Below are 13868 nucleotides of genomic sequence, written 5' to 3' on the forward strand. Positions count from 1 at the left end.
GAGCTGAAGCTGCATCGAGTGTGTTGTTTGAAATGAACTAGTAGTATAGTATGGCAATACAGTCTAATGATGATCTATATCTCCATGTTATAAATAAAACCTAAACTACTGCATGGAGTCATCGATGTCGAAGTCTACGAAAACCCAGACTTTTGGTAATTGTGTCTGATGCTTTTCCTGGTGAGATGTGCAAACACAACCTGTTTCTTGGTATCTGGCGAATGATCAGCTGAAGCTATTTCCAGATGAATGTGGATTATGCAGAACAAAATGTGGTCTTTACAGATCATAATTGAGGTGTGGGTGTGCAAACAGCTGGTGAGATGCTTGTTCTATATATCATATCGAGTGGCTTGCTTTAGCTAAAAAAACCTGCATGGATGCCTATTTTTTACTTTAGCTAATTTTTTTAAAGATTTGTTCTGATGGTAATTATATTAATTTGAATTAACTAGTAGTAGTCAATCATGATTAGAAGTGAGTGAGTTATGTTAGGGCGAATGTTCTATATAGTGTCGCTATGACATGCAGAAACTAAGATTTAGAATGGAAGGTAGATAAAATTTTTGTATATATTTCAAGTCCACGAAGAAAATTTTTATTTAATGTTTAAGAAACATCTGTCCTTTAAAATATTTGTTTGGATATTTAAAGCGGCTAATGGTGTCCTTATCTTTTATGAAGGCAGGTCATATCTCACTCTTGCTGTCATCATTTTCTAGTTGCTTGATAGTGAATTCAGGTGATATCTTTAAAGAAGTGTTAGGAAGAGGTTTTGAATTTTAAATATTTTTTGTAATTTTAATCCTCTTAGAAGTAGATTAGATGTATATTTAGATCAATGTCTAAATCGATAACTATCTTGTGTCTCTGGGTATTGACTTATGGTAGTGGATGTTCTTAATTTTCTGGGTAAGAAAATTATGTTATATCACATAGGATGAACTTTTGAAGGGTGAGCGGATTCATAGTTATATATAAACAAATGATATTAAAGCAATCATTTTGTTGCCCATTGATATTAATTTTTGAGATTGAGGAGACCTACGGATCACGTGAGATGAGTAAAACTAATGGTGCACGATACTATGAATTAAGATTTATTTACTCTTATATAAAGATATCGCTTTTTTAGTTAGTTATCTCAATAACGCAGTAAATATCCATTGATCAAGCCAAAATAATTGGAGCTTTAAGGTTTCGATGTTATATATCAAAATTTGATGATGATGAACAATTCTTGGTCGATGAAAATGAATAGTAATACATGAATCGCCATTATTTATTTTTCAGTGATAATGACGACTTAAATATGCGATGTTGAGGATTTCAATATCTTTATTGACGATTGATGATCATATTCACATTTCATTATCTTTGTTGATGATGATGATGATGATGTGGCATAAATGGCATCACGAAATCATTATATTTTACTATCTTTATTGATGATAATGATGATGTCTCAGAATTGTTGAACCGAGGAGTAATTATTAGATATTAAGTTATAAAAATTATTACATAAAATTATCATGTACTCGAAGAAACAAAAGAAGAATTCTGAGTTATTCTGTAATAAATGGTAATGGAATCACATTCTGTAATAAAGGGTGTCACCATTGACTAACAACCAGTGGGAGATGCGACTCTAACAAAACTAGCGTTTTTAGTGCCAAATTAATATGATAAAATTTTAATTTTTTTATTAAGACATCAATGTTAGTTGATGTATTATTGCATAAATGATGAGTTCTATAGTCAACTTCATGTGAGTATTATGTCTATTAGATTTTTGTAATTAAAAAAATATACTTTTTTAATTAAAAAAATTAAATCCTCAATTTAGTTTGAGTATGAGAGTACACTAGCATCACTAATGTGTATGTCCTTAGATTTATATAATGATAATCGGATTGTGATGAGATAATGAGAATGAGACAGATTCGTCGTAGACCCTAAATCATAGGTTATTCAAAAATGGCATCGATATAACTAGACAGACTAGTACGTTCGTCCATATGATGGAAGCGACTGATCTCATAATCGCTCATATGGGATACTAGAGGTACAGCAGGTGTTCATTGAAAAATGAGTTTATTGATTTATCTGCTTATGAAATATTAGATGGTTAATGATACCTGACGTCAAATAACGATTCCGTAGCCTCAGTTGCGTGTCTGGTCTTTAGACTTGAGACACCAAGGACGCCTTATATGAGTAATTCATTCCTTGATGTCGAACTTATATATTTAAAAGTTTTAGATCAGATATAATTGGTTATTGGGAATGTCAATAACCATACGACAATTGAATTTTAATAGAGGATCATTCACTCTCGATATTACGAGAGGAATATCTCGTGTGTGCTTGCTCAAATAAAATCCTTAACCAGGATCATTCGAATTGAGAGTTCTCCAAGAAAATCCGACTAGAGCGAGACTCAGATATGATTCTGTATGAGCCTGATATTACAATGTCCAATATATGATCTATAGGATATAAGATAGATGGGAGACCATAAATACATAATAATTAAAGATAAACAGGTCGATAACACATCCATTCAGGAAGGGAATGGATGTGTTAAGTGGCTTAAAACCAAGTAAATTTTGTTTCAGGCAATATGGTGAACTCTTCTTCTTCTTCTTTCCTGTACCTTTGTAGAGATTATGCGAGTTTCAGGTTGGCAGATTCAATCATGGGTGAGTTCGAGAGCAATCTGCTGAGCTCATAAGGATTTATTTAAAAGGAGGAGAAAATTGTTTATTTATTGGTAGGAAATTTGTCTTTTGAAAGGTGCAGTTGTAATCTTGGTTGACTATAAATGCAATAAACTTGAGTGTTTTGCACCCAAAAAACAGAAAAAAAGAAAAAATTGTATCATTGCTCACTCTCCTGCTTAACGGGGGCATCTCGGAATGCTGCGTTTCCACCTGCCAACCAACCTCAGGCATAAAGTTCTCTTTTCTTTTCTATTTTGGTTGGGTGAGGCATCAGTCATTTGAAGTTGATCTACCTCATATGGATGAACATAACTTTGGGGCAAATTTAGCATTCCCTGAGGATTAGGACATAATTTCTGATCAGGTTAGTTCGAGGGGCATTAAAATTTAGCGATGGTATCTTATAAAAGATAAGAAAAGCTAGCAACGGGATATAAGTTGTGAAAAGCAATTACTGCTAGTATACAGTTTTGATATACCATCATAATATAGCAGCACTTAACTGTAAAGGAAAATTGATACTGGTACTTTACACGACTGGCTTGGCTTTATAGGACACACTCACTTTGTTTGGGCCTCTGCTCATTGTAGTCCTTCCTTCTGCTTTTTTTTAACAGAAGCAAAATTAAAGCCCGATGCAAAATCAAAAGACTGGAAATTCAAGCGATTCATTAAGATCAGCCAAAATTAGGTCTAATTAAAAGCCCGATGCAAAGAAACTAAACATTCCAGCTTCACACTCAGCCGAGTATTTAACATCTCAATTGAACTCTAGGCATCACCCGCCGGTGGCCAGGACAACTAAGAAGGTGGATATGACATCCAACACGTTTATTCATGGCTAGAAAGGGAAGCGACGACCCCCCTACAACCACTTCAACCAACACGACCTCAGAGAAGCATCCGAACTACTACTGATTCTTATGAATGTGGCGGATGAGGTCAACAACTCGAGAGCTGCAAACAAGAAGACCAAAATTCAAATATATAAACATGACAGCGAGTCATTTTTGTGGGCGGGCATGGAGTGAGATTTAGTTTACCTGTAGCCCCACTCATTATCGTACCACGACACGAGCTTGACAAACTTCTTGTTCAAAGCAATTCCAGCCTTGGCATCAAAAATGCTTGACCTGTAATGACCAATCAAAGAATTAGACAATTAAAATATCATAATAAAGAGATCAGCTTCGACAAGATTACCAAATCATGCAATGAATAACTTTTCAGCTTTGTCACCAAAGTAGTTTCTTTGACATTATTAAATATTTGAGCACCTGTTATCACCCACAAAGTCGGTGGACACCAAGTCCTCTTCCACGTATCCAAGGATGCCCTTGAGGTTTCCTTCAGATTCCTCCCTGAGATTTAAAAAAAAAAAAAATCAAATAGATGTAAATGCCAAACATTAAAAAAAAGAAAAGATGATTCCCAACACATCTCCATGGGTTACAAAGCATAATACGATATACTTGTTTATTAAGTCAATAATTGAAAATATTATGTTCTATGACTTTCCAGCTAACCTATGTCCCGCACCCAGATGAGTAATATCTACAACACAGTTGTGTGGATTTAATCATTGCCATTATAAGAAGAATCATGTGCGTCAACTTTGGCTACTTACTTAATGGCAGCCTTAATCTCATCATAGGTAGCTTCTTTCTCAAGTCTGACAGTGAGATCCACCACGGACACATCAACAGTTGGAACACGGAATGCCATACCAGTCAACTTTCCATTCAAAGCAGGGAGAACTTTTCCAACAGCCTGCACGATTAGCAGCAGATACAAGGTTCAGACGTGTAATTGGATGTCAGACTAGAAACAAGCAATTATCTCAATGGTCAAATAAGCAAGGGGAATAGAAGAAACAAATTTAATCAGGAAATAAAGTATAACTGTGTAATTTGTAACTCTTTCGAATGGCCACTTGCAATGAAATGAAGTACACTTTAAAATGCATCCGCACAAGCATACTCTACACTCCACAGATCAACTTAGAATAATTTTAATGCAGAAACAGATGTCTTCTAACTTGCAATATCAGTGACCACCAACATACATAAAAAGCAGATATGCTCTCTCAAGTCATTGAAATGTGTGTATTCTTGAGCATACAAGCATAAATGTTATGAATATCTACATAATATGTTCAAATGAGCACCTATAAGTTTATGTATATAACAATATAAATCATATTATGGAAATACCTTGGCAGCACCCGTGCTGCTAGGAATGATGTTGAAGCTTGCTGCACGTCCACCTCTCCAGTCCTTGCTTGATGGCCCATCGACAGTCTTTTGAGTGGCTGATAAACAAAAGCAAAGATCGTATCAACTTTGAAATGCTCAGTAGGATCATACAACTCGAATAAGAATTACCGGTGATAGCATGAACTGTGGTCATCAAACCCTCGACTATTCCAAATCTATCATGGATGACCTGCCATTAGAGATATTTAAACAAAATATTAATTAATATTAAGTAAAAGATCAAAAATGAAGAACTAGGCCATCTTGAAAGTCATTTACCTTGGCTAGAGGTGCAAGACAGTTGGTGGTGCAGCTCGCATTCGAGACGATGTTAATGTCAGGCTTGTACTCGTTTTCATTGACACCTACAACAAACATTGGAGCATCCTTGCTGGGAGCAGAAATAATGACCTTCTTGGCACCACCCTGAAGTTAAATGAGAATAGCCCAACAGGAAAGTTCAGCTTGCTAATTTTAGGAAAACGACAAATCCTTGCATTCCACAAAGAAACACAAGAACTACAGAAACTCTGACTGCCTAGGAAAATGAAAATCCACAAACATATAATTGGGTTTGCTTCTAACATGCAGATCTTGTATTTCATGTTACCCACAAGAGGATCAAATAGAATACTTGACTGTCACTGTCAGATACTTTGGAGAAGCTAGACTAACTTGTAGATATATCCACAGGAAATACTTGATTTCCACATGGGCACAGAAACTTGAGCGACTTCCATTCCTTGAACTTTTGAAATTAGCAATAATTGAACACTTGAAAGTTGCTCTGTTAGCACCTGATGCAACTTATTTTCACCACCATTTACTTACCTCTCATGCCACACTACTATCTCGAAGCAATCATGGTTTCCTATGAGCATGGTAAAAATTAGAAAAATTGAGTTTAGATAGTACATATCATACTCCACAAATGTTTTAGCTGTGGGTTCTGCTAGTTTTCACAAACAACTTGTCTTTATTGTGTCATAGTCCACTGCCCTTGTTTGACTAAAATATATTACCAAATGGCAACTTCTGAATGATTCCCTGACAAGACCTACATAATTTTCACGTTAAAAGAAGGAAAAAATCGTTTTAAGTGAATGCCAATTATTGGATTTGAAGTAACATTTGTGTGCTAAGCTCAACCTCGAGTAGGAGTCGGCCTATAGCCCGTGTCACCCAGGCTATTTGACATTGACGAAGAAGATTGATGTATAATATTAGAGACATTGTTACATATACCATTACCTTAAGGTGAGCAGCAGCCTTGTCCTTGTCGGTAAAAACACCAGTGGATTCCACGATGTACTCAGCACCAGCCTCACCCCATGGAATCTCCTCAGGGTTCCTAAAGACCAGAACAGCTTTATTACACAAACAAGGGCAGCATCTCAAACATAATGATTACTAACATCTATATCAGAAAGGATAAGAAGAAGACTACCTAATTCCAAAGACAGTGACTTGTTTCTCGCCAAACAGAAGAGTTTTGGAGTCCTTCACCTTGATATCGTGATGCTTCCATGACCCATGCACAGTATCATACTTAAACATGTATGTCTGCGGTGCAATATCAAATCGTAAAAGTCAGATTCGACGATCAAACAGAGCAAATGTACAGGTTTCACAATAAACGAACAGAATAATAACCAAAACACACGTCGACATGAAAGACGATAACTAGGACAGTTAAATCCCACGGATCTGTCGAATTCGCCGTCAAAACCATGGATCGGTATCATCCTACTAATGATCCACACAAGAAAATACACAAAGGAGCTGTAATGTCATCAATCCACACATAAAATCATTAGATCTGTACATACAGCAAACGAGATTAGTGAAATGACATAGTACCATGTAATCAGTGGTGATGAAGGGATCATTCACGGCGACGAGCTCCACATCGTCGCTCTGGAGCGCGACTCTGGCGACCAACCTCCCGATCCTTCCAAATCCTATCAACAACCACAAGATCGAGTCATCGAACGCCCACAGATCGATCATACATCCCACCTAGTCCCAACCCCAACCACAAACACAACAAATCGAAGTGGGCGGAGAAACCAACCGTTGATGCCGATCTTGATCTTTCCGGCTACAACAACAAGAGAAAACCCAACATGAGATGGATATAGAGGAAAATTATAATATCAGAACGCGAGAGAAGGATTCGAAGTCTCACCCATGGCGATATAAGATGAGATACCAGAAGCGAGGAAAAGCGACGAAAGAGAGGAATGTGACGAAGAGAGACGGGTTAAGCTACGGAGTATTATATAGGCGAAGTGGCAGGCGACGCCATTTAGTGTGGCGCAGGGTTTCTGGAACTTTCTTTCTTTTCTATAAAATATATGAAACCTGCTGCCGTCCGAAGCGGTTTTGTTCCAGCTGAACGATCTTCACCGTCGGATGGAGATTTATTTGCTTTACGATTCCCGTACAATCACAGTGCGTTCCGCTGCCTCTTCGGACTGCTATGATTAAACTACATCGTGGAGGGAGTAACGGAGTCGGGAGATATTTGTTCTGGGACCAACGAATCAGAGGAAGGAGCGGGTTCGGCTTAGGGAGTTCCGGCGACGCGGAGGAACAGGGGATGCGGTGGTTCGCTCGTGGGCGGTCACGTGCGAGGGTGGCAGGGACCCGGAAAGAGCACTCTAGGCGACCAAAATGGCCCCGGGATTTGGGGGTAATTTACGGATGATGCCACAGGGCCGGTCTCGGGGTTTGTGTGCCGTCCAATACCAGCTGCTATCCGGTGGGCTCACTGACACCTGCCAAACTTAGAACGGCGCCCAATGGTTTTATGCTCCCCTCGTTTTGAAGTTATTATTATTATTATTATTATTATTATTATTATTATTATTATTATTATTATTATTATTATTATTATTATTATTATTATTATTATTACGATTATTATTATTATTATTATATATAAAGAAAAATTGATAAAAATAGGATTTATTATATTATATACTAATAAGTGAAAGTGATGACTTTCACTTATTTGACGTGCTCTTCAAAATTATATTTAAATGAGTTTATATATAAATTATTTAAATGACTATATAATTTTTCAAAAGTAATTATACTTGAATTAAAATACATCTCAAACTATATACTATAATATAATTTTTTGTTGGACTTCAGCTAAGTTATGAACATTGATTTTGAAATGCGTTGATCTTGCTTCTTTTAAGTAAATGCACAAATTTGCCTCAAGGAATCCTATGCATGGAAAAGGCAAAAGATATGACAGTTACTGAGAATGAACACTTCAAATGTAAGTATCTCTAGGCATCTAAAATCTTTGAGAACTTTAAGATAACACTTACTATAGAGAAGGTAATCATGTTACCAACTGGCTGACTAATTATGTCAGACTCTGAATTCTAAATTCTAATAGGATACAAAGTGGATAATGTAGCATTGAATTGGTGTCAAATTTTCAAGCTTATTATATTTATGTCAAACATCAAGAACACCTCTAAACATAAGAGTGCGCAAAAAAAAAAAAAAAAAACAGGGGTAAAAGAAACCGATATCGCTAAATAAAACAATGGAGCTCCTCATGGAAGAATGATGTTTCATTCTTACCAGTTCCTGTTGATATTTTTGAACAGATTATGGAGAATATCAACAGTCCTAGCAGTTATTTCCACTGTTCTTTGACTAGTAAAGCTTATTTGGATTCTCTCTGCTGCAAATAAGAGGGACTCCATCTTCTCTCCAAACAATTCTATCCTCACATAAAGCTGAAACTACTTCCACATAGAGTTGATGCTCCTGGAATGGAAGATTTTAACAATAATTAGGAATCTGCGAGTTTCGAGATGGGCAAGCATTTATTTTTGCAATGAAACCCAAGAGCAGCTCCTCAAGTTGAATTAGCTAAAAGAAAAGATAATTAAAGTCTCATTCCATTATAAATATAATCTACTCGCTGGACCTGATGAAGGACTCTCGCTGCCAGCTGCTCGGCAGTGTCATCTGCTAGCACAGGGACTACTCTCTGAGCCACGATACGACCGGTATCATACCGTTCATCCACAAAGTGAACTGTGGGGCCAGAGTACCTGAAGGTCGAAGAATAGTCACCACATGGAGCCAGGTACATAGAGGGGAGGGTTTGTAAAAGTCTCATCTATTTGTGATCATTGGAGAACAGGAAGCGTTTCCATACCTTGCCCCAGATCCTATGACAGCTTTGTGCACCTTTAAACCATAAAAACCTTTACCACCAAAAGCAGGAAGAAGAGATGGATGAATGTTCAATATGGATCTTGGAAATGCCTGAACTAACTCGATTGGTATAAGCTTCAAGAAGCCAGCAAGCAGAAGAAAGTCGACCTCAAAATTCCTGCAAACATTAAGGAAATGCATGAAAAAAGGCAAAAACATTCCAAAACTAATCAAAATACCAAGTATATAATATAATATTGCATGTGAACCTAAGAACAAAATAGGAAGAATGCTGCCTTTCCAGTTAAGGCATGACTTTGAACAAAGATGGCCTAGGTTAGGAACACAATAGTTTTACTTTATGCTAGTACCTCCAAATTTGACCACTATAATCACAAACAGCATAGAACAGCTTGACTATAGAACCACAAACACCAACCGTTCCTTTCAATAAGTGTTCCTACATCCTACGGTTCATACATTCTGCAGTTAGATTTCAAAGGTTACATACTTGAGACCTGGAAAATGATAGACAATATTTTTAAGTTCCTATGTACAAAAAGAACAAAACTTCATCTTACAGTGTCCCTGCCATTTTGCTTTTTGTAGAAAACATGAGAGATAAAATATGGAAATGACAATTACAATACCTTAAAAGAGATGCAAATGTACATGTATCACAAGAACATTCACCTTAAAGTTGCTACAAGTTCAGCTGCTGATACAGCATCAGGCGAGGACATGGACCTGGGAAATACAATAACTGGAATTTGATTATCTCTTGCATATTCAGCACCACCACAACCTGTCAGCACGAGTAACAGACTTCTCTCATAATGATTACTCTGGTGTTAAACTTCTGATAATAGATTACATTCCATATTCTTCTTTCCATTTTGTTGCTATGCTGAATTAGCAATCTTACCAAATACATATTATTATGACCATCGCAACTTTGTTATGAATTTATTACTGAGCAGTCAATGATGTTTATGGCAAGGTAGTTTGGTTGCAGTTTAGTTTAGAAGCCATCAATAGTAAGTGAAAAAAGCTATCCCACTTGGTTGCAACAACCTAAGTAAGCAATTCCAATAAATTAGGAATCCCAGTCTCTATGACAAAACACAGGTTGTCAATCTAATAAGTAATAACTATAGTTCAAGGTTATATGAGGTTGGATGGCAAAACAAACTCCATTCTACATTTAGGACACTACTACTCGGAGAGTTTCCGTGAGCTGATATGTGAATTAAAAGTAGAATGGAAGAAGCTCAAAGATACAAAATAATACAAATAAAGCTTCAGTTCTAACAATTGGAGATTAAAACAGAAAAATCTGATTTGGATGTGATAAGATAAGAGCAATCCCAAAATACTTGTCAGTTTTAACTAAGAGAAAAAAATAAGCTTAACACAGAGCAATACAGTCTTGGATGAACTGGGTTACTGTGGACACAATTTCCGGAATAGAGAACTATACTCCCACAAAAAGCTGATGAGCTTGACAGGGATTGCTTTTATTAATGTATTCATATTGTGTATGTCAAAAAAATCTTAAGTTAAATGCTAACATTACAGGATCACTGAAGGCAAAATTGACTGAAAAACTCGATACCTAAAAGATGATAGACCTGGTCCTAGGTGCGCTTGCAACCAATCAAGAGAAAGAAGTATCATGTTTCTAAAAGTCACAAACTGCACTTGCAACTATAGATTCTGTTACTAATCAAAAAATAAGAAGTATTTTTATTTCTTTAGAATTTGTCACTCTGCTGTCTTCTGATACTACTTATCGATATGTTTTAAATAAGTAGCAAGTGCTTTGATCAATGTCTAACATAATACAATTCAATTCAGTTGATTAATAACTCTGCAACCTTAGAGGCAATGGCAAATGCCTAAAATCCATCGTACAAATTTATAAGAAAAAATTCACAAACCAACATATACAATCTTCAAACATCATTTATTTCCTCATCTGTTGAAAATGCATCTTGATAGTCTTCTTTTTTTCTTTATAATTTTATTTTTCATAATTTCTTTTTCTTCTTACTTTGAATTGTGGATTCATCTCCATAACATTTGCAAAATTACTCCGAACATTAAATGTGCAATGTTTTTCATGTCAACAAGCATCCAGAGTATATTAGAGAACTATGCAATATACAAACATTTTCCTTTTTCGAAGAAAAAATAAGACTGTCATTTATAGGTATCCAATATTCTCTTTTAGTATTCAGTATAGGTAAGAGAACTGCAGGCATTCTACAGGCATTAAGTTAAAAAAACAAAGTACACGCAGGTCATCCAAATGACTAGGGCATGCCGTAGATGATTGGAGAAATGCCAAAAAGGAGAAAAAGATAAACATAATCATGAGGGAAGAACAATAGAAGTGAAAAAGCTGCAGAAATATTTTATCAGCAACAGTGACCAGCAATTTCTTTGTGCAAGTACCTCAAACGTCCAAATATGAAACATACCGGGCTTATCCGTGACCAAAACCATAATATCTCCATGAACCAATCCTTCCTTGGCTGCTTCATGAATAGCTTTAAAATTTGATCCTCCACCAGAGACAAAAACTGCTAGTCTTTTCCTTTGTGTCAAGCTTCGTGAAGTGTTGTCAGTTGCCACATAGCTCTCCATCTCTTGAGCACTGCATCTACACTCGAAGCCCCAAGTTTTACTTCTTGCCTTCTGCAGAACTACTTCTGAACCACTAAATGTTTTTGTTAGAACTTGTCTCCTATATGGGACTTTACAATGAGAGAGAACATCTCGGGATGCCAATCTAATGGTCAGACAATTTGGTGACATAGAGATCAATTTTGTGTGGGAAGGAAGACTAGTCCCAATCATTGATCCCAAAGCTTCCATTGATTCAAAGAAGCAAATGAAACCCACAAAGAAGCTCCTCCCAAGAATTGTTGTATTCTTCAATTTATTCAGTAAAAGAAAAAAGTCCTGCACGTTAAAACCAAAATCAATTATAAGGTCTAAACCAAGAAAAAATTGCTGACACATAAAATATAAAATCATATAGATATTCAATCTGGAAATAGTCTTCTCTCTCCTCCCAAAGGAACCATCTAGCTAGATGTATTATCATTAGAGATGGGATACAACTATGACCAAGGACCAAATGCAGGTTTATCCAAGAAGTCATAATACTGTAGACAACATTAGGAACAAATTAAGCTACTTTTTTTTATAATATTGACTAATCTTCAATATAACTCTTGGTGAAGACGTGCTATCATCACCTTTTGCAACATCATCATCACTACTTGACCTGATAACATGTCAGAATGATCACAGTCGACTCAGGAATAGCAGCGTTTTGAAATCCAATTCATAAAGCATTGATCATTATGAGTCTGTACAATCCATATAATTGAGTTGAAAATCTCATTGCATATGAAACTCTCAAATTCTCAAATCTTTATAAATGTTACTCCATCTAAAAGCTTAAGCCTTTAGCCAAGACATGCTCAATGATTTTATATTTTTAACACTTCCTCTCACGTGCATATGACAGATTAACTCAAACCCAAGCCATGAACTTTCAAATTGATAAGGAATATAATATTTTTTTAATTTAATACGTAACATGGATAAGTTTTGAATACAGAACCTTTCGTTTGGATACCATCTTAAATTTTTATCACTGTCTTTCATCTAAAAACTTAAGCTTCTAGATGAGATACCATCTAATTTATATTCTTAACACTCCCCTCATGTGTAGGTGGCTTCCAAACCCAATAATTATTTTTCATGCGATTTGAACAGAGGTTATCTCGCTCTAATACCATCATAATTTTTTTTATCACTGTTGTTCCATCTAAAATCTTGTGCCACTAGATAAGACATGATCTATAGTTCTACAATTCTTAATAGAAACTAATATACGCAGTAGTAGCATAGCAAAAGTTGACAGGAAAAGGAAGCACTCGTTATCAAAGCAAGAACCCATACAAAGTCGTGGTTTTTATTGAGTAGTAGGAGGAACTGAGGAAGGTACTCGTACCGATTTCTTGAACTTTGATGTCTGGGAAGATCGACTTGTGTCCCACCTTTGCCACAGCGATTTGCTGAAGCGTCAAAAGAATCGTAGTGATCTCGGTACTCCTTTCGGGAGGACGGAGGCGAGGGATGGATGAAGAGGTGGCGTCGAGAGATGGAGGGAGGACGGCGGCGACAGCGGGCGATGAAGAGGGAGAGAGGGAGGGGGCGGGATCGGATTCATCTTTACCTCCCCTATCGAACTTTTCAAAAGACCGAAATGCCCTTAAAAATCAACATAATAACAACTTTTTTTATTTGTTCTTTTAATTTTGGAAACAACATTTTTTCCTTCCAAAATTATATATATATATATATATATATATATATATATATATAACACATAGAAATCCCTCTAAATATTTGGATCTCATATAAATAGCTTCAATTATTTCAATCTTTCATCCAATAAACTCGACTTAACTATTACTAATCACAATTTATGAATAAATTTTATACTATATACTCCATTGAGTAAATATCAAAATTATTCGTATATCTACATTGATGTTATCCATTTAGTTATTTTAATTTTTAACATTTAATACTATATGAAATTTTATCTTAATATTCTGCTATGACAATGAGTTATATTATTTTTCAAATTTCGATACAAAATATTTATTATTATGAA

At 35.9% G+C, this 13868-nt stretch overlaps 2 protein-coding genes across 2 annotated transcripts; both read right to left on the reverse strand.

Moving 5' to 3' along the window:
• Window positions 1–3372: 3372 nt before the first annotated feature.
• On the reverse strand, window positions 3373–7297 carry LOC135614097 (glyceraldehyde-3-phosphate dehydrogenase 2, cytosolic-like). The gene is made up of 12 exons (XM_065111120.1): window positions 7167–7297; window positions 7053–7079; window positions 6839–6939; window positions 6426–6541; window positions 6230–6329; window positions 5258–5404; window positions 5108–5168; window positions 4937–5034; window positions 4351–4493; window positions 4001–4084; window positions 3767–3856; window positions 3373–3680 (listed from the first exon to the last, which is right to left on the reverse strand). Exons 1-12 carry the CDS (start codon window positions 7168–7170, stop codon window positions 3635–3637), a joined length of 1017 nt encoding a protein of 338 aa, XP_064967192.1. The 5' UTR covers window positions 7171–7297; the 3' UTR covers window positions 3373–3634.
• Window positions 7298–8516: 1219 nt separating this feature from the next.
• Window positions 8517–13403, reverse strand: LOC135614098 (phosphoribosylglycinamide formyltransferase, chloroplastic-like). The gene is made up of 6 exons (XM_065111121.1): window positions 13200–13403; window positions 11653–12136; window positions 9863–9974; window positions 9171–9347; window positions 8937–9063; window positions 8517–8773 (listed from the first exon to the last, which is right to left on the reverse strand). The coding sequence occupies exons 2-6, from the start codon at window positions 12047–12049 to the stop codon at window positions 8660–8662; spliced, it is 927 nt and encodes a 308-aa protein (XP_064967193.1). The 5' UTR covers window positions 12050–12136; window positions 13200–13403; the 3' UTR covers window positions 8517–8659.
• Between the last annotated feature and the right edge of the window lie 465 nt (window positions 13404–13868).

The sequence above is a fragment of the Musa acuminata genome, chromosome BXJ2-6 (genome assembly GCF_036884655.1).
Source record: "Musa acuminata AAA Group cultivar baxijiao chromosome BXJ2-6, Cavendish_Baxijiao_AAA, whole genome shotgun sequence".
NCBI lineage: Eukaryota > Viridiplantae > Streptophyta > Magnoliopsida > Zingiberales > Musaceae > Musa > Musa acuminata.